The sequence below is a fragment of the Sminthopsis crassicaudata genome, chromosome 1 (assembly GCF_048593235.1).
Source record: "Sminthopsis crassicaudata isolate SCR6 chromosome 1, ASM4859323v1, whole genome shotgun sequence".
NCBI lineage: Eukaryota > Metazoa > Chordata > Mammalia > Dasyuromorphia > Dasyuridae > Sminthopsis > Sminthopsis crassicaudata.
In genome coordinates, this window is record NC_133617.1 from 515,021,739 (window position 1) to 515,047,661 (window position 25,923).

General features: G+C 36.1%; 2 protein-coding genes across 2 annotated transcripts in view; both read right to left on the reverse strand.

Moving 5' to 3' along the window:
• FBP2 (fructose-bisphosphatase 2) overlaps nt 1-2,891 on the reverse strand; it is a 59,765-nt gene extending 56,874 nt beyond the window's left edge. The window contains exon 1 of the mRNA XM_074281673.1: nt 2,643-2,891. Within this exon, the coding sequence (XP_074137774.1) occupies nt 2,643-2,812 (170 nt within the window). The 5' untranslated portion in view covers nt 2,813-2,891. The remainder of the gene's footprint in view (nt 1-2,642) is intronic.
• Nucleotides 2,892-13,483: 10,592 nt separating this feature from the next.
• The window catches only part of FBP1 (fructose-bisphosphatase 1), a 33,049-nt gene continuing 20,609 nt past the window's right edge, over nt 13,484-25,923 (reverse strand). Inside the window, exons 4-7 of the mRNA XM_074281674.1 lie at nt 20,576-20,716; nt 17,573-17,710; nt 16,116-16,235; nt 13,484-13,944 (exon numbers count right to left, since the gene is read on the reverse strand). Of these exons, the coding sequence (XP_074137775.1) occupies nt 13,753-13,944; nt 16,116-16,235; nt 17,573-17,710; nt 20,576-20,716 (591 nt within the window). The 3' untranslated portion in view covers nt 13,484-13,752. The remainder of the gene's footprint in view (nt 13,945-16,115; nt 16,236-17,572; nt 17,711-20,575; nt 20,717-25,923) is intronic.

The window sequence follows — 25,923 nt, forward strand, 5'->3', positions numbered from 1 at the left end:
TTTAAAAATATTATTCTGAGAAGGGATTCTTCTCACCAGACCACCAATGGGGCCTATGACATGAAGAAGATTAAGATCTCCTGCTTTAAGAGAATATTAAATATAACATGACATCAACAAAATTATTCTTCTTCCTTGTGTCAAATGATTTTTTCTCCTCTTTGTATTTTTACTGTTTCATTGACACTTTTCTTCTTTTCTTAAAATCATCATAACTATCCACTAACCAAATATACTCTCCAAATTGAAGCTCTCCCTTGTCACAATAAGTGTAACTAAGCAAATCAAATTCATATATTGGCTATGTTTGAAAATGTATGTCCCATTATGTACCTGGAGTCTTCAAGAGCAGTGATTACATTAACCAGTGTTCTTAAAACTTGCAAAAATGTTTTCCTTCATAAAATTTCAGCACTCATTTTCTCTCCCTTTTCCAAACCTTTCTCTTTCCCTAATTTTCCAGTTAGTCCATAAAGCACCACCATTCTCCTAGTCACCCAGGCTTACAATCTACACCCTGAACTCCTCATTCTCATTCACCTCATATGTAAAATCTCTTGCCAACTCCATTTCCTTCTTACCTCTGCCATAGTAGCATTGCTGATATAGTCTCTTCACCTAAAATTTGGATTATTATAATAGATTTCTAGTTGGTTTCTATACTTCAGGTCTCTTCCCATCCTAGTCCATCTTCCACTCAGCTGTCAAAGTATTCTTACTAAAGTTCAGGTCTGACTATGACACTCCTAAGTGATACATATCCTGGAATATGTATCACTAGATTAGTGGATAGAGTTCAGGGCTGGAGTCAGGAAAACCTGAGTTCAAATGTGACCTCAGACACCGTGAGCAAGTCATTTAAGGCTATTTGTCTCAACTTTATCATCTTAAAAATTAACTAATTAATTAAAATGAATTGGAGAAGAAAATGGCAAACTTCTCCAATATCTTTAACAAGAAAACCCCAAATGGGATCACAAAGAGTCAGACACAATGGAATACCAATAACAATATTATGTCAGGCTCAATTATAAAATTATCTGTTTGGTTTTTAAAATCTTTAACATGTCTTCTTTCCCTCTATCCAGTCTTCTAATACTTTTCTCCCTACCATATACTTTACAATCTTTGTTGCTTCTCACATATGGCACTCTTATCTTTCAGCTCCATAACCTTTCACTGGCTATTCTTAATCCTTGAAATAACTCTTCCTCCACACCTGCTCCTCTTGATTTCCTTCATGACTTAACTGTCTCCCCAAGAAGACTTTTCGGGTCCCCCTCTCATTCCATCTCCCCAGTTCCACGAATGGCCTTCTGAGTTTACTTCCAATTTACTCTACAGCTCTTGTATGTACATAGTTTATATTTTTTCCCCTTTAGAAGATGGGTTCGTCAAAAATACTGATTATTTTCAACCTTTCTTTGTATTCCCCGTACTTAATACAGTGTCTGGCACGTAGGAAGTACCTAATAAAACTAGCAGCTGCTGGGTGGTAGCAGTGATTAGAGATCTGAGTTCAAATCCAACCTTAGATGCTTACTAACGTCTTGGACAAGTCACTGTCCTGTTTGCCTCAGTTTCCTCATCTGTAAAATTAACTGAAGAAGGAAATGGCAAATTACTCCAGTATCTTTCCCAAGAAACCCCAAACAGGGTCATGAAGAATCAGATACAACTGAATAACATCAAATAAATGCTTCCTGATTTGATTTATCTTCTTGATTGCCACCTAGATCTAATAATCAAATGTTAATCTGAAGTTACAGATAGTTATTTTAAACCAGATTTTACTGACATACTTTGGGCAGCTGGGGGTGACATGAAAAGCAGAAGATACCCTCATAAGTAGCAAACAAAACTCTTCAGAAAACCCAAGGCTAGTTTCCATAGGCTATGCCTGCCACCTGCTGGTTGAATAGATTAATTGATAGCAGATTTATTCAATTCTAGATGAGATTAAATGTTTACACTTTAATACCCTCAATCTCAAACCCGAAGTCAAATCCTTCCAAACAAATAAGCAGGAGCCTTTTGTTGGGACCCAAAAAACAGCACCTAACATGGCACTGTACACAAAGTGGATCCTCAACAAATACTTAAAGAATGATAATGAAATTAAAAGAAGTAATCACCAAGGCAAAAGGCAAAAATATAAGAAATCATTCATTCCTATTGAGCTCTTTATGAATGTTTTTTTCTCATTAAAACTCTATGACTTTAGCTGCATGACCCTGGGTAAGTCACGTAACCCTAGTTGCCTCAGCAAAAAAAAAAAAAAAAAAAAAAAGGAAAGAAAAAACTATTATTTAAAAAAAAAGAAAGAGAAAGAAAAGGACTCTGAACCATTCTATATGAGTTCCTGGACCTCACTTTGAGAATTTATGGAATTCCTAGTGGGGAAAATCCCACCACAATGTAGAATGACAACATTTCTATAACTTAGTCATAGAAAGTTATCAGCATGAAACATGGAAAGGTTAATGTACTTGGCGTGGATCACACAGCCAATATGTGGCCAAGATTCTGGTCTATCCCAAAAGTCTTTAGACCCTTCCCCCCCACCCTTTTTACTTTATAATCTGGTCATAGTCTAACCTACCCAAGCCCAGCCCAGCCTTCTTTTTCTCATTAGTACTCACAGATGTGCAAGGCCTGCCTTCCTCACAGCGGAAGAGATGGCCTTGATAGCTGTCAGCATGGAGTTCAGCAGCTGAGTGAGCTCTCCAGTCCCTTTAGCTTGTCGACCCTTTTCCATAACAAATCTGGTGAGGGTATGCATATCGGTTTCAAAGGGGCTTCTATCTGACATTTTGACCAAGAAATCTCAAATGATTTTCCTCTCCAGGCAAGAAGTCTTTCTATTCTTTCAAGGGCTGAGGCTCCCAGTTCACTATATTAATGCTAAGGGAGACACATGTAATGTTCATGTCACTGTTTTTAAGAGAAGCCACGTGATGTTGATGCCTTGGAACAGACCTTGGGGAAATGCCGTTTGGAATCTCTTATCCTGGATATCTTCCAAAGCTACACAAGCCAAGTAGCAAGTGCTGCTATCCAATCTCTTTCTCTGTCCCTGTCCCTCTCTTTCCTCCTCACCTCCCATCACCCCCTCTTTGCCTCAATCCTATGTCACCCAATGTATAATGTGAGTATTGAATATGGGACAGTCTTTATTTCTCTCCATAGAGATTATATGATATTCAAAAGATTCAAAGAAGCTCATGAACAAACACAGACTCATAAAGCCTTCAAATCAACTCCTATCCATAACTATCAACTCTTTCCATAATAGAACTGAACTTAGCATTTTTGTCGGGACAAACCTCTGCCATTACTTAGTATTACATAAGCAGCATAAATGGTATGGTTTGATAGAGTGTCAGACTTAGAGCCAATGACAGACCTGAATTTGAATCCTGTCTCAAATACTTATTATCTGGGTTAACCCTAGGCAAGTCACTTAAGCTTCTCCCAGCCTCAGTTTTCCCATCTGTAAAATGGGGATGACCTTAACACCTACCTACAGTGTTGTTGTGAGGATCAACTGAGTTAACATATATAAAGTGCTTTATAAACTTAAAATACTATATAAATATTAATTTATTACTATAAGTCTCCTCAAGAATTTTAATACTTCTCTGTGGTGTAGATGTATCCAGGAAAGTAACCAGATTTTGGAGTTTGATAAACAAATAGACCCTGTCCCATATTTAATATCTAAGCATAGCTAAGCAGCTGGCACCCCAATGTCCAAGCAGTCCAAGTATTGATTTTTCTTCCCAAATAGGACACTGCCCTGGAATCATATGGACTGCTCACTTCTTTCTCCAAGGAGCACGTTATATCAGGAAATCTCTCTCTGAAGTAAGATGCTTAAACTTTCAAACTTAGAAACTACTGGGGCTTGGAGTTACTTGTGAAGTAATTACAAAACTGAGACTGCCCAGGAGAATTCTACTCCAGGGTGACCCTGCCTAAGGAATTCAAAATTTCTCCCTCCTCTTCTATAGGTTATTGTGGTTCAGATGCTTATGTCTGAGACCTCCCCTCTCAGACTATGTCCAAGCACACTGTCAAGTTCTTCAGTTATAACCCATCCCTCTTGCTCCAGTGGAGAACAGGGAAAAAGGGAAAAGTTCTTCCACACTACCTATTCTCCCCTGCCATCCCCAATAGCTCTTCACTACCTGCGGAATAAAGTACAAGAGGAAAGGTGAAGAAGGAGCTCTGGAACATAAAAAAAGTTTTACTTCCTTACAAATAAGGCCACAAGGAGATGTAATACTGTCAGACAATAATCAGGAGTTACCTATGTCACATTACTTGTCTTCAAACAATGGTCCATTTTCTATAATAAAGTTAATTAATCTCCTAGTTTGATCAGGGACTCCCCAATTCCTCTCCCTTACACAAAAAAATCCATTTTTATTGATGTTTTTTGTTTTTATATCGTCATTCCCTTCCCTCTACTCAATGAACTTTTGCTTCTAACAATCAAAACAATGAAATAAAATCAGCTGATAACAATAACTACATCTGTCAGCATAGACAATATTCTAATAAATCTATGCCTTCTATGCACCCCTCCCCTTTCTCCCTTTCCCCTTAACCTCCTAGAGAGCAATACATCAAGCAAGGAAGGAGATCCTCTTCTGCTCCCAAAAGAAATGGTGTCTTTCAGCAGAAGCACAAGTAATGAGAGGCATGTGCTTTCCCACAGTTTGAAACTATTGTCCCTAAACCTAGAAGTTCTAACTGCTTTCTTTTCCTTTTCATTTCTTCTGAACATATTAGCACTAATGAGCCTGAGAAAGGAATGTTTCCAACTTTGGTGATTATCTGGTTTGACAATTCCTGAATTCAGATTTTAGGCAACAAGAGGGTGGTGATTTCTGAAATAGCTTGCTTCTTAGGTCAAAAAAAAAAAAAAAAAAAAAACAAAAAAAAAACGAATTGCTTTCAGAATTACTCTATAAAAAGCTAGAGAATGCCATTCCCTATTTGGCCAGAAAATCTGAACCAACTCTCCATGATAATTTCTGTGTGTTACTCAGACAGGCTAGAAGCTCAAGGTGTTTTTTTAAGAGGACCATAATGTGATGGGGGCGATGGTAGAAGAGGGAGAAGCTAGATGGTGCGGTGAATAGTCTTGGAATCTGAAGACCCAAATTCATGGGTTCAAATCTTGCCTCAGATAATTACTAGCTGTGTGATCCTGGAGAAGTCACTTACCCCTTTGCTTCAATTTCTTCATCTATAAGATGAGCTGGACAAGGAAATGGCAAACTGGTCCAGTGTCTTTGCCAAGAAAACTCCAAATGGGGTCACAAAGAGTCAGACATGACTGAAACATCTGAACAACAACAAATAATATATGTAATGGGTGATATGAATGTTTTATATTTCCTGCATTTGTTCATGCGTGTCTTTGTATCCTTTGCTTCTTATGCAGTTTCTATGATAAAAAGAAATAACATACCCCATAGCCATATTTTATATTCAATATCTTAGTGGGAAAGAATTCTCTATTCCTCATATTTAGGCATAAAATCCACATTTAGTTTTAGAGAGTTCTTGGATTCTCTTGCCCTTATTAATATATAGATTAACTACTGACAGCCTCATTTCCTTACCAAGATACAAAATATTCAATCACACTCATAGATCATTTTCTCTGTGCTTGATCCCTAATACCCTCAATTTTCTGAAATATGAAAGAAATTGCTAGGTAGTATAGTGGATAGAGTGCCAGGCCGGAATCAGGAAGGCTTATCTTCCCAAGTTCAAATCTGGCTTCAGATACTTGCCAGCTGTGTGACCCTGAATATTGCATTTAGCCTTGTTTGCCTGTTTTCTCATTTGTAAAATGAGCTGGAGAAGGAAATGGCAAACTAGTCCAATGTCTCTGCCAATGGGGTCCTGAATAGCTAGACATGACTGAGAAACAAAAGGGGAATATAATTTAAGAATTTTTTGTGCGTATAGGTTTTTCCCCTTTTTAATTTCTTCAGGTACATATCTAGTAATGGTATTACTAGGTCAAAAACTATATGTGATTCTGTATTTTGGGGGTATAGTTTCAAAATGTTTTGCAGAATGACAGCTCCAGGACAATATTAATGAATTTATCTGAAAAGAAGAGAGATATAGGTTGATCCCTTGTGATGATAGTAGGATGCATTGAGTATATATATATATATATATATATATATATATATATATATATATTTTTTTTTTTTTTTTTTTTTTCCTGAGGTAATTGGGGTTGACTTGTCACACAACTAGGAACTATTAAGTATCTGAGACCAGATAAAACAGGTCTTCCTGACTTCAGGGCTGGTGCTCTATCCACTGTACCACCTAGCTGCCCAAAGAATATTTTTTTAAGGACAGGAGAGACCTGGTTATTTTTTACTTGTCTAACCCCAATAGCTATCCTCCCTTTTTAGTCCTTCCCTTTTATAACTAAACTCCTTGAGAAGGCCATCTATGATTTCTGAGTCCATTTCCTTTCTTCTCAAGTCTCTTCCTAACTCTTTGTCATCTGGTTTCCTGCCTTGTCATCCAATTGAAACTGTTCTATCCAAAATAACCAATGATCTCTTAATTACCAAATCTAATGTTCTTTTCTCAATTCTCCTTTATAATCTCTCAATAGTCTTTGGACACATAATTTTCTTTTTCTTGATATTCTCTTCTAAGTTCTCTTCTGGTTCTCTCCTTTTTCTCCTCAATGCCCTTTGCTAGACCTTCATCAAGGTCATTCCCAATAACTATGGTTTTTTTTTCTTGCCCATCTATACAGTTTCACTTAATGATCTCATCAGCTCCCAAGGATTTGATTGCCATCTAAATATAGATGATTCTCAGATCTACTTATCCAGTCCTAACTTAGTCAGTCTCACATATCCAATACTGGAATAATGAAATGCTGTCACATAGATATCTTAAACTTAATATGTCCAAAACTGAACTCATTATCTTCTTTTCAAAAAACTTTTTCTTTTCTAATTACTGTGAAGGGTACCATCATCTTTCCAAAGTGTCACTAAGAGTTATAATATATGATTTGTCACTTTCTTTCACCTCTCATGTCCAAGTAGTTACCAAGTCCTATAGGTTCTACATTTGAAAGATCTCTAGTGTGTGACCCCTTCTCTCCTCCGATCCTACCATCAGCTGGGTACCAACAACCCTCATTATCTAATGCATAGACTATTGCAAGAGTAGCTGTTTGGTCCCCTTGTCTCAGATCTCTCCCCATTCCCATTTCCTCAACTGTCAAAATGATCATCCTAAACTTACAAGCCTATGTTATCCAATATGTCATTCAACAAATCGAAATATTCCCTGTCACCTCCAGGATTAAGTATAAAATCCTTTCTTTGGTTTTTAAAATTCTAAATAGCCTATTCCCTTTCTTTCTTTTCAGTCTTCTTACACTTAATCCTAACCTGGTCCTTTGTGACCTTAGCTTAAATCCTCAAATCTGAGCATTGTCATCCCTGATCTGTCTCCTGGATTTCCTGGTTCTCTTTAAGCATCAGCTAAACTTCCATCTTCTCTAAAGAAAACTTTCCTGGTCCTCCTTAATGCTCATTTCTGCCTGTGATTATTTTCCATGCATCATTTGTGTAGATTGTCTGTGTATAATTGTTTTCATGTCTCCCCCATTGCACTTTGAATACTTTGGGAGCGAGCAAAGATTGCTTTATGTTTTTGTTTTGGAGGAAAATTTTGCCTTTTCTTTTTAATTTTGCATTCTCAGTGCTTATTACAGTTCCTGCACCATAGTAGGCTTATCATAATTGTATCTTAGCTTGAATTGGTTTGACTTGATTTTATATGCACCAAAGAAGTGGTACAAAGGGAGCCAGTCAATGCCAGCTGCATTCAGAGAGAGAACTATGGATACTGAATGTGAATCAAAGCATAGTATTTTTGCTTTTATTTGTTTTATTTCTTTCTTGTGGTTTTCTTTCTCTTTTAGCCTTATTTTTCTTGTATAATGTGACAAATATGGAAATGTTTAAAAGAATGGCAGTCTACATCAGAGCACCTGCTTATCTTGGAGAGAGGGAAGGTAAGAGAGGGTGGGAGAAAAATTTGGAACACTAAGTCTTACAAAAATGAATGTTGAAAACTATCTTTACATGTATTTGGAAAAATAAAATACTATTGAAAATTTTAAAAAAGTATATAAGCCAAAACTAATAAGAAAAAAGAAAAGGAGGAGCTAGTAGATAGAAAAATTGAAAATTAGAGTCAGGATGATAATAAGGACATTTTTCTGGATAATGCCAAAGAGAATAGGGTTTGGGGTCCCAGGACTTTGGAGAGAAGACTGACCAATTTTTTTTTAATCAGAAACCAGAGTAGAGGAGGAGAGTGATGGATGATGTCAGAGAATATGAGATGAAGACACAAATATCAATGTTTTCAAATGAAAAGTATGAAAAGAGGACCTCAGCTGATGGGGGAAGGGTAGGCATGCCATAAGAGGTTTGAGGGGAAAAGCGAAGATTTAGATTAGCTTGTCATAGTGAATGGGATATAAAATTGCTTAGTGAATACTCAAAAAATCATCAAACTGTGCATACCCTTTGATCTAGCAGTGTTTCTACTGGGCCTACACCCCAAAGAGATCTTAAAGGACAGAAAGGAACTGATGTGTGCAAAAATGTTTGTGTCAGCCCTTTTTGTAGTGTCAAAAAACTGGAAACTGAGTGGATGGAAACTGGTAACTGGAGAATGGCTAAATAAGTTATGGTATATGAATGTTATGGAATATTATTGTTCTGTAAGAAATGACCAGCAGAATGAACGCAGAGAGGCCTGGAGAGACTTACATGAACTGATGCTGAATGAAATGAGCAAAATCAAGAGATATGGCAAGTACATGGCAACAACAAGGTTATACAATGATTAATTCTGATGGACATGGCTCTCTTCAACAATGAGAGGATTCAAACCAGTTCCACTTGTGCATTGATGAAGAGAGCCCTCTGCACCCAGAGAGAGAACAATGGGAACAGAACAGAGTGTGGAACACAACATAACATTCTCATTCTTTTTGTTTTGTTTGCTTGCATTTTGTTTTCTTATTCATTTTCTTTTTTTTAAGTGATTTTTTTTGTGCAGCAAGATAATTGTATAAATATGTTTACATATATTGGATTTAACATATATTCCAACATGTATGACATATTGGATTGCTTGCTATCTAAGGGAGGGGATGGGGGAAAAGAGGATAAAATTCGGAACACAACATTATGCAAGGGTCAATGATGAAAAATTATCCATGCATATGTTTTGAAAATAAAAAGCTTTAATAAAAAATAAGAAAATAAATTGCTTAACACATGTATTGTATCTAGGATATACTATAACATATCTAACATGTATAAGACTGCTTGCTATCTAGGAAAAAGGATGGAGGGAAGAAAGGGAAAAATCAAAACAGAAGGGAATGCAAAGGATAATGTTGTAAAAAATTACCCATGCATATGTACTGTCAAAAAAAAGTTATAATTATAAGATTAAAAAATATTTTAAAAAATAAATTGCTTAGTGAGAAGATTTGTCTTATTTTCAGCAAGAGGCCAGTTGAAATTGATGTATAAACAAAAGATATCAATAAAACTTGTATGTGCTTAAAACTAAGGTGTGATAAGGTGAAAAATAGGAATTAGATTGGGAATTAGTAGCCTCCTCCTGGCCAGATAACTAATTGGCTATGTGACCTAGGTCTCATTTCCTTCTTTGGCCTAACGAATCTCTCTAGGGTTTTTTCCTGATCTAATCTGTAATTTGGGGGAGAGGTAATTCTGATGTCAGCTATTCGGTGAAAATGAAATTATACCGAAACATTGAACTAAAGTGTTCTTAAGTAACTTTTGTGTAACCTAGGCTGGCAAAGGGAGCCCAGGAGGTTTGGCTATTTCTAGCACCATCTGGCCTACAACTGACAGCCAGGTGCCTCAGTGATACCCCACTGCAGCTACTTTGAAAGGTTAGGAGTTGAGTTACTCACACAGTCTGTAACTGTAGCTGATGACCTTTCATCAAATGCCAAAGTTCTTGCTGGCTATGAATAAATGTGGGAGCTGCATTGCAGTCACTTGTAAAGGTCCATAAAAGAGTGAATGAAATGCCTATTTTCTTAAAGGCATATATGGTTGTTTGGTTGGTTATTGTCCTTAATGCTCACAAAAAATGACAGTTTTCTATGTTGGAGTAAAGGTGTCCAACTATGGTTGATCTGAGTAACATAACATAACAGTTCAGGCACAAATAGTCCAAATGAACATTTGAAGTAGTGATAGCTCTAAGTTTGCACATCTCATGTTTCTTTTGAGGTATTTTAATTAAAGATACACATAGACCTTGGTTGCAGTATAATTAACAACTATAATAACAGCAGCTAAGATTCTTATACTGCTTATCATGTGCCAGATGATTTATAATCATTTCATTTGATCCTCAAAACAACCCTGGGAGGAGGTAGGTACTATTATCCCCATTTTACATATGAGGAAACTGAGGCAGAAAGTGGCTTGGTGACTTGCCTACTGTCACATGCTAAGGTTAGATTTGGAAGCCTTCCTGACACCAGGCCCAGAGCTTCCCCTCAGCTGCCTCTAATACATAATATTTTTATAGTGCTTCTTATATAGCAGGCATTTTATGATTATTATTTTCTTTGATCATCACAACAACCTTCAGAAGTAGGAGCTATCATTAACCTATCCCACCGATGAGAAAACTGAGGCAGAGATTAAGTGACCAGGGTCACAGAGCTGGTGTCTGAGGCTGAATTTGAATTCAGGTCTTCCTCACTCCTGGTCTGACACTATACTTAGTGTGCCACCTAGTTATCCTTGCCTATACTTAAGTATTTGATACTTAAGACAATATTTCTTGTAGCTTTGGGGTTCTCAACCAGCAGATCAGTATTTATCAGAAATCGGAAAGCCATACCTGGTAGATCCATAAACCGATTGCCATTATCCCCTCCAATCCCCCTCTACTCTCATCCCTGTGGCTTATTGTGATTCTCAGCAGGAAGAAAAGTGCAGCTGGAAACTGCTTCCCTTCTCTTCTCCTCAGATCAGGAACTTAAATTGTTGGCATTTTTGTTCAATCTTTTCCCCTTTTCAGTGACTAGGGGGCAGCATAGAATAATGGACAGAGTATGATGGACAGAAAAAGAGACAGATTTAGAAATACTTGTGTTCAAACAAATCCCAACTCTGACACTTACTGAATGTTTGAACAGCCAGCTTAACCACTCCAAGCCTCAGTTTCCTCATCTGTTAAAAAAAAATGCCTATAGTACATACCTCACAAATTTGTTTTGAGGATCAAATGAGAAAATTAGGTGCATTTTGCAGGCTTTAGAGAGATATATATATAAGTACCAGTTACAACAGGCTCAAAGATTTGAAGAGGAAAAAAAAAAAAAGACTTCCTCTCATAAAAACTTGGGAGATTCTGTTCTTATTTTAAAGTATAAGCAAATTAATAATAGCTAGCATTTACACACACATATATAAGCATGTTTATATAGTGCATATATGTATAAAGGATATTAGGTTCACACAGAGCTTTATGTATATGCACATATGTAAACATATACTAATTATATATTAATATAATATAGTATATATATATATTCTCATTTGATCCTCTTAACCCTTACAAACCCACCCTCTCTACCAGCACCTGTCTCCTTGCCTCACTATTGTTAATGCTTTCACATTTCTGCTTTATGTGTATTATACTTAGCATGGCAAAGTGGGTAGAAGGCTAGTCTGGAGTTCAAATTCTCCCTCTGATCCTACTACCTTTATGACTATGGGCTCCTCACAGCCTCTCAGTTCCTCAGGCTATTCCCCAAATAGTAGAGAGAGGCCTATGTTAGTTGGCTATAGGGAGTTTTCTTAAGAGGACAAATAAAATCACAGGTCCCAGAATGGGGGGAGGGACTTAATCTTGACATTTATTAAGCACCCATGTACCACCAGGTGCCAGGTCTGTGCTAAATACTGGGGATACAAAAAGAGGCAACACAGAGCTGACTCTGCCATTAAGTAATTGTGTAATCCTGCTAGTCATAACCTACGTTTCCTCATCTAAAAAAGAAGGCATTGGATGAAATGAGATTCTTCTCATTCTAAGACATTATGGAAGACAAACATTATGTGTGTGTGTATATATATGTATGGTGAGGGTAGAATACCAATTTGAAAGTCAAAATCTGGATTCGAGTTACACTTTGGCTGTGTGATCCTGCATAATTCATAGAACTAGTATTTTAGAAAGTTCTCTGTCACTTGTAGGTTGTAGAGAAGGTGCTGATGTGCATTGATTAAGGGAGTCTCCTAGCCTATGAGTTTTTTATGTTAATAAAATTACAGGTTCAACCCCTCTCCCCATATTGTGTGTGTGTGTGTGTGTGTGTGTGTGTGTGTGTGTGTGTGTGTGTGTATTTCTACATCCACATCCCCAAAAGAATTAGGAGGATAGATACCAGGAATGCATACCAGTAGCTTGTCTTATATACCCATAGCAATTAAAGTCTATCAGTTCATGGAAATATAGGATTTACGTCTATAAGAAAACTTAGGAATTGTCTAGTCAAATCCTTTATTTTATAAGTGAGAAAACTGAGACCCAGAGACATTATGTGATTTGCCCAAGTTTGCTTTTAAGTGCTAAGCAGAGCCAGAACTTATGTCTTCTCTCTCCAAATTCAGTGCTTGAGATAGTGCAAATCCAATTCTGATTGGGCTAAGTACTTGCTGTTGTTCAATTGTTTTCAGTTGTGTCTGACTCTTGTGACTTCATTTGGGGTTTTCTTAGCAAAGATGCTGGAATGGTGTGCCATTTCCTTCTTCAGTTCATTTTACAGATGAGGAAACAGAGGCAAACAATGTTACGTGACTTGCCCAGGGTCACTCAGCTATTAAGTGTCTAAAGAAATATTTGAACTCAGGAAGATAAGTCAGATTCCAGCACTAGCACTCTATTCACTGTACTAATAGCTGCCCTGAATTAAGTAGTAATTATTAACAATTCCAGATGTGGAAAAAATATTTGATCGTACCTAAGTTGCATTTTTTCTTTAAAACTTAAATTAGAGCATCACTTTAGATATGATATTTTAAGATTATTGTCACACTTCTTAAAATTTAATAGTCAGAAATTTATAAAGAAAAATCAAAATTGAGTAAAATCAAACTCTTGTTTCTGTGACCAAGCTAAACACATTTATGGGAAAACTTTCTCCTTGATTAAAGTTCTATAATAAACATTTTCCACTATCTATCTTATAAGTATAGTGCCTAGTAAGAAATAGAAATAGATATCTTAGACTTATGAGTTAAAATTTATGAAGTGGTGAGAGATGTCACAAATACAAATAACTATTGGGTATGAGAGGACAAAATTATAAGATTCAACACAAATCAATGATGTATTTTTTTTTTTTAAAGGAATAGCAATTTATTTTCTCTTTTGGTTCCCCGCCTCTCAAAAAATCTTTCCCATTTGTGGCACTATAGAAACTACATTTTGGTTAGGGTGCCCAAAGCACCATACAATATTTTGTGTATCAAAAGAATTGTGGGAAATAAAAAATGTGTTTTGGTATTGGTGTGCTATGGAAGTTTATCAGTTCACAGAGCGCCCTTTGATATTTGGCTCAATTCTTTTTGGTGTCTTGGACTGAGTAGGAAGATGAGATCTTCACTTGGCAGCATGCTTCTTGTAAATCTCTAAGAATTCATTCACATCATCAGGGGACCCCAGAATCACTGGTGCTCTCTCATGGATGTCAGTGGGAACAATATCCAGCACAGCTTTATTTCCTGTGGTAGCCATGCCTCCAGCTTTTTCCATGACAAAGGCCATTGGATTACACTCATACAGGAGTCTCAGCTAGAAAATAAAAGTCAGGAAACAATGTGGTCACAGGCTTTAATGGTGGAAGGAAACCAGGTCAAAGAGGATGATTCATATAAAGTAATTTAGGTAAGAAGGACTTGAATTTGCATCGAAATTTAGTGTTCTTTGCACTATGACAAACTCCTCAGTTTAGCATTTATAACTAGAGACATCCAGGAGCCAGCTCACACCTTGAGGGAGTTGATGGTTAAATTTTCAGTGTGAATATTTAAACCTATGAAATCATCAATCCACAAAGACAGGGCTTGATATATTGTTTTGGTTTTTGTTCTCAGGCTTAAGAAAGTTTTGGGGAAATAATGGAGAAAATGTTAATTGTACAGATTAAGTTTAATAATATGAGGACAAAAGAAAGTAGATAGTACTTTAAAAGGGAAACAATTCTTCATTATCCCATTTAAAATAAGGTAGAAAAATGTACATATAAGAAATCATATTCAATAGTTGAGAAAAACCCAAACATGAGCCATGTCATATTAGGTCTATATTGTCAATAATTGTATGATATCTAAGAGACAAGTTTCACAACAGATCCCCATCTTCTTTGCAAGAATGAAGTTTCCCACAAACTAATAGTCTATCTCTATAAAATTATTTTAAAACAATCAAATAGAAAATGGAACAGTGTAAAGACCCAGATTTGTAGTCAAAAGGTCCTGGGTTCAAGTCATGTTGATGAGGTGAAGTCTAGTTTTGGGGGTTCCCTTTCAGGAAACAAAAATATGATGAGGTTTAGGTTTTGGAGTTCCCTTTTGTAGGGAATCAAATGATAAAGTCTAGATTTAGGGAACCAAAGTGAGATTAGGGTTTCTGGTGGTCAAGGAGTTAAATGATAAGGTCTAGTGACAAGTTCGAGGTTGAAGGAACCAAATGGAGAGGTTTGGCTCCCCTGTACCCCCTTGGAATTCGGCACAAGGGTAGGGAGTTTTAAGGAACCCCCTTTTGGCGGTGCAGGGATTCTCTGTAAAGGAATTTACAAAGATGAAAACCTAGATTGATAAAAGAGGTTTAATATAGGTATTGGGAAGTAAGATTAGAAATCCCAACAGAGAGAAGCATAAAGTCTCGTTAGGGAAATATGTGAAGGTAAAGAGAGGATAACACTGGAAAAGAATATTATTCCAGTGGACAGAGCCTTCCTGGGCATAGCCTAGCATGGCATAGCATGTTTAGAACCTCTGCAAAGAGAGGATTTTAGATCGGCTCTTTTATAATGGAAGCTTTGGCTACAAAATGAAGGGGGCTAATGGGTGAAGTCCCAAAGAGGCTCATCTACAAGCTGGGTTTCAGCTTGAGCTGGAATTTGAGAAGAATTGAATGAGTTTCTTTAATTCAATAGGGTTGGAATTCTTTTGCTCAGGACTGAACCAACCCCACCTAGATAACAGAATGAAACTGTTTGTCTTATTTCCCTCTGGTAGGGCCCCTCACTGAGGCAGAGTTGAAAATTTTTTCCTTTAAGGATTTTTAGAGTTTCAGGGTCCCTTCTTCATTGTCTCTGGCAAATAATTGTCATGTAACCTCTGACAACTTGTTTAAACCAGGTAATTCTTTAAGAATACAAATTATAAACTATTTGGTTATCTGCATTTGTAGAAAGAGTTTTCACACTGGAAATTCTGTACAGTGACAAAATCAAAGGATCATAAACATGGAAGTGACTTCCACAGGTCACTTAGTTCACACTCTAGCCCCACCCCAACTTTTGATTTCAAGTATTTTGTCTAGCTGAATTTCAGTCACATTGGAATCTTTGTGATCCCACGGGGGTTTTCTTGGCAGAGATACTGTGGTTTGCCATTTCCTTCTCCAGCTCATTTTACAGATGAAGAAACTGAAGTAAACAGAGTTAACTGACTTGACCAGATCACACAGCTAGTAAGACGGAATTTGAACTCAGGTTTTTCTGACTCCAGGCCTGGCACTCTATCTTCTGTACCATTGAGAGAGGCTTCTTCAAGTATAACTACCTTTAAATCAAAGAATACGCCCTAGTATTTCTCAACCATTCATTAGCAACCTTGGGGTTTGGAGGGTGAGGTTAGGGGATAGGGAAAGCTGCCTTCCTCATACTTTATTTAAACTGCCTTGTCCTGCACATTGAACCCACTTTCTTAGTCCAATCCTCAAGCAGGAGTGTTTACCTTTCCTTTAGGGCTCTTTTTGTTGGCTGGATACAAAAAGATTCCTCCATACACCAGTGTTCGGTGCACATCTGCCACCATGGAGCCCACATATCTTGCACCATAAGGAGCTGTGTTATCCTGCCAATTTCAAGATAATTAGTAACTGGGACTGAGAACAGGGAGAAAAAATAACACTAGTTCATAGATACCTGCATGCCTATAAAGAAAAGATTTAAAAAACAGATTTCCCCCCACTTCCAACCATGTTCACAGCCACATTTTAAAAGGGGGAAGGGTGGAGGGAGAAGGAATAGAGGGAAGAATGAGAAGATTGTTAAATAAAGCAACTAGGTTGGATGCCATCAAGAATAAATGATCCTGGGGGTTTTAACTACATAGAGTGGCCCATATGAAATCATAACCCTTTGTATTCTCTGAGCTCATAGGTCCCTGAACTGAAAGTGGTTTATGACTAATTAGCTCATTAATCTTGCAGAAGGTGGCTACTTTTATTATCCAGTTTCCTCTCACTTTTACCTCCCATTCCTCCCCCGGGCAAAAGTTCTGATGGCAGTGCCAGGAACTCAGTCTTTGGATTCTCAAGGGCCAGAACAACATGTGTTATTTTTCAGGTTTCTTCTCCTTATTCTAATTTCACAACACAATTCTTTTGCAATTAATTAATAAAAGTCACTCAATGATTGTGGTTGATTCTATGAAGATTCAGAGTAATTATTCAATTTTCAGATGTACACTTGTATATATGTATATATGCATGCATGTATGTATATGTATGTGTATATGTGTATATATACATTTATATGTATGGACATGTGAATCTCTCTCTTTTTTTTAAAATTGTTTTTATTTATTTATTTTTGTTTGCTGATTTTTTTTTTTTGCTGAGGCAATTGGGGTTAAGTGATTTGCCCTGGGTCACACAACTAGGAAGTGTTAAGTGTGTGAGACCATATTTGAACTCAGGTCCTCCTGACTTCAGGGCTGGTGCTTTCTCTACTATACCACCTAGGTGCCCTTCTCCCCCCCAACTTTTTTTTAAACAAGGCAAATCAGGAAAGAACAGATGTCTACAGTTTTTGTAACAGACCAGCACAAAGCAAATATCCTGGTCTCTTTTTGACAACATCAGTCCTTATCCTCTTGGATGGGGGTTTTAATCAAATTGCTCTCCTTTGAAAAAAAAAATTTAAATAATAAAAATGGTTTCCTTTGTAATCCCATGTATTTTATTTTATGCATTTGAAAACATAATTCTGAGAAGGGGTTCATAGGCTTCATTAGATTGCTTAAGGAATCCATCACCCATAAAAGGTTAAGAATCCCTGTCTGTGAATGACACTTTCCTCACTCCCATAATAAAGCCTTTTTTGATGCCAGCCATGAGGTATAGTCTACCTGTGCAGTGTACTTTATTTATGAGTATCATAGAGGCAGTACTACACATATGTACTTACCTGGGGAAATTTCTTCTTCTGGATATATTCTGTGATTGCAGGATCAAAATCCCTGGCATAGCCCTCATTAAGACTGTAGATATTACCTTTCTTCTTTATCTTCACATCCTTTTCAACCAAAATGAATTCCCCAATAGCCTTAAAAAAATTGGGAAATCTTTAAATATGTAAATATAAGCAAATAGCCTAGGGTTACCCCTTAGTCATGATGTGACATGACTCTGGAAACAGTGTAAGTATGTGGTATACCAAGCAGGGTATAGCTTATGGGGTTAAATACTTGAAAAGTAATTGGGGAAAAGAGTCATACATTCCCCACCTGTGCTTTGATAAGTATTAAGCCAAGTTTTTATTGTGTTGAGAAACTCTGCCACCAACGACATAAAAGGCAGCACCTCCCCCTACCCTACCATGTTTCACACGGGACACTTAACTGTTGTCTTTTATAAAGAGTCAATCATCACTAGAGTCTGGGACTTATATAAAGACACCTAATCCCATGTGAGCAGTAGGATACAACACATAAGGATGGAAAAAGAGAAGTATTCATGACAAATTAAGTTAATACATAGGAAATAAAATTTTCATAATGCAAAATAGTCACATGCAGACAAGTCAAACTTTCTGGATGCAGGAGAAGCAGCTACTTAGTCAATGAAACTATATATAGCATCTGACCATTGCATCTCAGGGCTCAGGTAGCAAACTTTATCTCCATGCTACAAAGGCAGAGATAACTAATGTGAAAGCTTTTTTGAATATAAAAGCATTAAGAAAATATAAAATATTGCTGCTACTGTTGCGACTTGCTTGAACACCAGATCAAGAGAAAAGTATTTAATTTCTACATATTTATATACACAGATACTGTCTCCCCTTATAGAATGTAAGTTACAAGAGGGCAGGGACTGTTTGATTTTTTGTTTTTGTATCTCCAAGGACCTAGTCAGATAGATAGTAAGAAATTCTTACTATTATTGGTTGATAAGAAGACTTTTATAATAATAAATATAAATTATGTGTTTTGAGGGATACAAAGCCTACTAAGTGCTAGGGGAAATACAAAGTTTAAATAATACAGTCCCTGCCCTCACAGAATAGGAATAAGCAGGCCACAGGCACTAATTTATTATTTATATTAGAAAGGTCTTAATCAGATTGAATAATAGCAGCCAAAAAACAAACAAACACTCTAGTACTACATTAAATTTGCATGTATCTTTTAAAATATATAGTGCTTGTTAGGTCTCAGGAAAATAAATGAAGAATCAAATATAGGAAAACTTACACCATTAGATATCCTTTTGTAATCTGGAAAGAAGAATAGGTTTATTTTTTTTTTTCTTCATCTAAAGTTACTCAAATGTAATATAAATTTAGGAGTGACAATTCTGAAGTGTCCATCTGTTTAATCTCAGTAAATCTCAAACTTGAAGAGTATGTAGCAAGCAATAAATTAAATAACAAGATTAATTACTTCAGAAAGAGTTGCTTTGGCCATGGGTTCTTTAATAGAAGTAGGAATCCTAGTTCTCCCATCACAAAATCCCAGTTTTCTAAATGAAGCTCATCTATATGGTTCTCAAATGTCATGAAATACGAGTCTATATGTTAATGGCTACTTATATATTTTATACCCCCACATTTTGAAGAAATAAAATTCAGTTCTGTAAAACCATACAGATGTTCTACTTGGCCCCAGAAAGCAATAGGAAGAAGATGCAAAGAGGTAGATAGAGGTACCATATAAGAAAAAACTTTCCAAGAATCAAAAGTGGAATGGGCTGCTCTAGTAGTGAGCTCCTCTTCACTGATTATCTTCAAAAGCTGGATGTGCATTTGGTTATGTTTTAGGAGGGATCATAAGATCATAAATTTAGAGCTGGAAGGGACCTTGTTGACTGAGGTCTACCCTATCATTCATATCCTAGTAGAGTTTGGTCTAGATTGCCTCTGATATCCTTAGCAACTTTCAGTTTTTTGTGATTTAGAGAAAAAATGGTGAGCACACAATTGTGTTCTTATTTATAATACTTTTGAACCCTAGATGCTTTGAGCCCTTACCCTAGATGCTATTAACCTTTCAAGTCCAGAATTATTAAATTCAGAATTTTTCAATTTTTACAGACCCTCAAAAATGCTTACTATGTAAATGCTATGTAAAATGCTTATTATTATTTCATTAATGCTATATGAGGATTTTGTCAATAAAAAGTTTTATATTGATATATTTTATACATATAAAATTATGGCAGAAGAAATTTTTAGGAATATTTTATGTTTTTTAACTGAATAGCTGAATGTAAAACAATTCATTTAATAAGCTAAAGATAATCTATAAAATAAAATCATAGCAGTGAAAATTTTTCATGGTAACTTGGGAAGCTTACATTTAACCTCTAAATTTTTTGGAGAAATAAGCGATTAGCAGTAATCTTAGATAATCTATAAATCTTGTTTTTTCTCCACAAGGTTAGAAGGGAGATGTTCCCATGCATGTTTTATTTCTTTGTATTCTACACCAGTAAAACTCTTGGTGTTAACAGAAAGCACTGGGAGAAGCCTAGAAGTTCACCTGCTTCTACCTGGAACTACAGAACATGGCAGAAGTAATCTTTTGAAGGACATGATGCAGGACTTTGAAGAACTTTGAGATGAAAAAATATCATATTCAACAAGGGGAATCTCTCTAACATAGTTCATGTAATATTCTTATTTAAAAAACCCCAGCATATCCAGATTGCTTGCTGTCTTGGGGAAGAAGAAGAAGGAAGAGAGGGAGATAAAAATTTGGAACTCAAAAGCTTATGTAAATAAGTGTCATAATTGAAAGAAATAAAATACTATTAAGTGAAAAACAAATAGTATAACACTCTCTTGCTATTCCTTAGCACCCACCAACTTTTTTTTCTCTCTTCAATTTCCCTAATCTTCCTTTAACTTCCCCACATCTGTCTGCTAATATTTTGCCTCTTTTAAAAAATTACTCTTAAGAATTCTTACCGGGTCCAGCATAAAGCAGTTAACTCCACATGCCATAGCCAGCACCAACATCGTGGCACTGCCATAGAGTGCATATCCGGCAGCCACTAGATTCCTGCCAGGCTGCAAGGCATCCTTTTCAGAAGGCTCACTAGCTGAAGTCTAGAATGGAAAAAAAAAAAAAAAAGGAAAACTTTTTTTTGACCTTCCATTATTAACAGAATGCATGATGATACTATAATCCTAATGTAATGAGACATCTCTCTTTAATAGCTTTACTTCATGCATTAGGTAATTTCCTGATTCTATTACTGCAGTAGCCTTCCCACCAGATGCCCAGTTTCCTGTATCTGGAGCACTCTTTCCAAACAAGATTCTGCTCTAATTTTACTAATCAGATCTTCTCTTGCTTCTCCATTACTACTTCAAAATATAAGCACATACAAATACTCTCTTTAGCAATAGCTCCCTGAATATTCCAATTATATTATTATCTTCTTCCAGATCTTCCACTATTCAACCTCATCTTTACTTAAATAAATTAGGGTCAAGAGAAGTATGGTATGTCTGCCAGGGAAATCAAATATGTGGAGAATATTCCTAGGGAATAGAGCTATGTATATAAAGGACTCCAGGAAGTCAATGAACATGAACTTTCCTCTATCTTCATCTCAAATTATAAGTATTCAGAGGAGATAAATATCAATCAGTTATCTTTTACTGATGCTTCTATGGCAGGAGCAATCAAAGGAATAAGACTCTAATTTGCTAAACTGAGTGAACTTTCCATACAGCAAGGCATATGTTCTGGTTTTTTTGTTGAGGCACATGAGGCTTACTGAGATGAGAGAGGGAATTGCTGGGTTGGTTTTTAATAACTAGGGTATCTCTGGAGATAGCTGTCAATTCTGAAGTCTTAATTGGGCTGTAAGAACAATGCTGCCATTTTCTTTTAGATTCACCCCTCCTTCATTGTGTTTTCTCTTCTTTGAATTTCTAGCAAGAAACAAAAAAGTCTTCTCCCTTCCATCACCCTTGCCAATGACAACGTTGGCTTATAGCATAAGCACATAGCATTGGAAGATGCACTTGATTAAACAGATCTGAGATTGAATCTTATGTCCCTGGCTGCTTTCTTCTGCCTCTTTCCTTCCCTGAGCACAAGTCAGCTACTACTGATCCAGAACACTGGATGTTAAAAGCCTTGGAGGCTACCATATGAATTCAAGAGTTCCTGAACTCCTGAGTTAAATACTGGCTGACCAAGGAAGATTTTTGTAACAGCATTGTTCTCAGAGGAGAGCACCAAGGTCACCATATAGATAAAGGACCAAAGAAATCCAGGCCCTGACTGGCCAGGAAATCTAGACCTTGTGAGTTGTGCAGACCAGTCCAAGGTGAATATGAAATATCTGTTTTATAGATAAAGAGATAGAAAACAAAAGAGATAGGAATAGAGAAAGAAATAGAGAAAGAGCTAGACAATGGGCATTTTATATAGTTTATATATTTAAAAAAAAGGTACATGATTGTTATATACCTGAAGCATACATCATACACTTAGTAGATACTTTTCTTTTTTCTTTTTTTCTGAGGCTGGGGTTGACTTGCCCAGGGTCACAGAGATACTTTTCTAGAAAGAATCCTGTTGACTCAGTTTTGAGAAGATGATAGACATGAACCATACCTGATATATTTTGTAGAGACTTCTATGGAGTTACTCCAGGTATAGAGGGATGAAAAGAAGAAAGGAAGAAGAGGAGAAGGAAGAAAGAAAGAGATACAGAAACCTAATCCTGATCTCCCCTTTTAGGGATCAAGCCTGCATCTTGGTCCACAAGAGCCTAGAGGCTCTAGAAGGGACTTCTTACACTAAGAGATGTATTTCTTATGTTTAAAAGAACTACACATATTTAATCTATAATAGATTACTTGCTGTCTTAGGGAGGGAGGAAGTATCAGAGGGAAGAGAGAAAAATTTGTACAAAAGGCTTACAAGAATGAATGTGGAGAATGCTCTTTAATGTAGTTGGAAAAACAAAATCTATAGGAAAAAATATTAAAAGATGTATTTCTCTAGTATGGCAGAAACTAGGCATTGACCCACACTTAACACCATATACCAAGATAAGGTCAAAATGGGTTCATGATATAGACATAAAGAATGAGATCATAAATAAATTAGAGAAACAGAGGATTGTGTACCTGTCAGACCTGTAGAAGAGGAAAGAATTTGTGACCAAAGAAGAACTAGAGATCATTATTGATCACAAAATAGATAATTTTGATTATATTAAGTTTAAAAGTGTTTGTACAAACAAAACTAATACAGATAAGATTAGAAGGGAAGCAATAAACTGAGAAAACATTTTTACAGTCAAAGGTTCTGATAAAGGTCTCATTTCTAAAATATATAGAGAATTGATCCTAATTTATAAGAAATCAAGCCATTCTCCAATTGATAAATGATCAAAGGATATGAACAGACAATTTTCAGATGAAGAAATTGAAACTATTTATAATCATATGAAAAGGTGTTCCACACTGGGAAGTAAATGTAAACTGTTAGCATTACTGTCTGTCTACCCAGGTTACTTATACCTTCAGAATCTAATACTTAATGTGCAACAAGAAAATGGGATTTACACACATATATTGTATATAGGTTATATTGTAACATATGGGATTGCCTGTCATCAAGGGGAGGGAGGGGATAATTTAGAAAAATGAATACAAGGGATAATATTATTTAAAAAAATTACTCATGTATATATACTGTGAAAAAATTATAAATAATATATATATATATGAAAAGGTGTTCCAAATCATTATTGATCAGGCAAATGCAAATTAAGACAACTCTAAAATACCACTACACATCTCTCAGATTGGCTAAGATGACAGGAAAAGATAATGACGAATGTTGGAGGAGAGGTGGGAAAACTAGGACACTGATACATTGTTGGTAGACCTGTGAACAGATCCAACCATTCTGGAGAGCAATTTAGAACTATGCTCAAAAAGTTATAAAACTGTGTATACCCTTTGTTACTATTGGGCTTATATCCCAAAGAGATCTTAAAGAAGGGAAAGGGACGCATATGTGCCAAAATGTTTGTGGCAGCCCTTTTTGTAGTGGCTAGAAACTGGAAACATTTTTGTTTTCCTTCTTAGGTTTTTTTCTTTCTTTCTAGATCTAGATTCTGCCCACTCAGAGAGAGAACTATGGGAAATGAGTGTGGACCACAATATAGCATTTCCACTCTTTCTGTTTTGTTTGCTTGCATTTTTGTTTTCCTTCTCGGGTTTTTTTCCTTTCTTTCTAGATCTAATTTTTCTTGTACAGCGAGATAACTGTATAAATATATATATACATATATTGGATTAAACATTTGTCTTTTGTCTTCGCTATACATTGGATTTGCTCTTTACCAAGTTCTTTGATTTGTGAAACATTTTAAAAGAAATCTATTCAATGTAACACACTATGCTAGGTACTGGAAATATAACTTGAAAAACTTCATAATCTTTGTCCTCAAAGAGCTTATTACAAAATAACAAGAATATAACATGCACAGGAATATGAAACTATGCAAGATAAGATTGTGACAAAGAACACATTCAAAGTATTCTGAAAAAATTTAAGGGAGACATTACTTACACCAAGAGAAACCAGTGAAGGTTTTATGGAGGAAGTAATCCTGACGGGGAAGAAGAAATGAGTGAAGAGGCAGAAGTAGATGCTAGGTATAGAGGCCATTTCCTATGCACACGCATTATATGGAAGAATGAAAGATGCAATCAGTAGTAGGAGCAGCAGCAGCAGTAACAGCAACAAGAGTCATCTAGTATAGCTGGAACATAGAAGGTGAGTACTGTAAAGGGAAGTAGTTATGAAATAAAACTGGAAAGGTAGGTCAGAACCAGATTGTAGAAGGTCCTAAAAGCCAGGCTATAGGAAATAGGGAATCACTGTTTTTTTTTTTGTTTGTTTTGTTTTGTTTTGTTTAATAAGAAGCCATCTCATGCTTAAAGAACTGCTAGCTTAAAGTTCCTCCCTTTTTTTCATAAAAGAAATGTCATTTGAAGTATTCCCTGACTACCTCCCATTTCCCCCTTCAATGCAAAAAAAAAAAAAAAAAAAAAAAGCAATATCTTCTCTTATCAAATTCAGCCATTTTAAATTTACTAGACTTTTCCTTTGTTCTTAGGACACCTTCTTATATCTGTTATTCTTCTGTACTTCTTTTCCCTCATCACATATTATTTCAAGAATAAAGTCTCTTCTACATTTGTATTCCCAAAATCAAACATATTTAGAGGACAAATATGTATTGAATTGAATTAACTTATACTATGTAGGTATAAAGAGAGATGATCTCTAATGATATTGTTACTGCTTTTTGAGAGCTTCAATTACAAGAATAAAATACTTTCCACTCTCTTCCAATTAGTGTATATTGGCCAGCCTACTTTAATGTATGTTCATGTGAAGAGTTTAAAAGGTCTGTGTAGCATTCTGGCAATAATTTCCAAACTTGGATAAAAAGCTGTGTTCTCCATGGCTCTTTTCAGGAGTGAGGTGATTCCTCTCAGATTGGCTAAAATTACAGGAAAAGATAATGACGAATGTTGGAGGGGATGTGGGAAAATAGGGACACTGATACATTGTTGGTGGAATTGTGAATGCATCCAACCATTCTGGAGAGCAATTTGGAACTATGCCCAAAAAGTTATCAAACTGTGCATACCTTTTTTTTTTTTTTTAACAACATATATGCATGGGTGATTTTTCAGCATTGACAATTTCAAAACCTTTAGTTCCAACTTTTCCCCTCCTTCCCCTCATCTCTTCCCCCAGATGGCAGGGTGACCAATACATGTTAAATATGTTAAAGTATAAGTTAAATACAATATATGTATATATGTCCAAACAGTTATTTTGCTGCACAAGAAGAATCAGACTTTTAAATAGTGTACAATTAGCCTGTGAAGAAAATATAAAATGTAGGTGGACAAAAATAGAGGGATTGGGAATTCTTTGTAATGGTTCATAATCATCTCCCAGAGTTCTTTGCTGGGTGTATCTGATTCAATTTATTACTGCTCTATTGGAACTGATTTCATTTCATTGTTGAAGAGGGCCACGTCCATCAGAATTGATCATCATATATATTGTTGTTGAAGAATATAATGATCTCCTGGTCCTGCTCATTTCACTCAGCTTCAGTTCATATAAGTCTCTCCAGGCCTTTCTGAAATCATCCTGTTGGTCATTTCTTACAGAACAATAATATTCCATAACATTCATATACCACAATTTATTCGGCCATTCTCCAATTGATGGGCATCCACTCAATTTCCAGTTT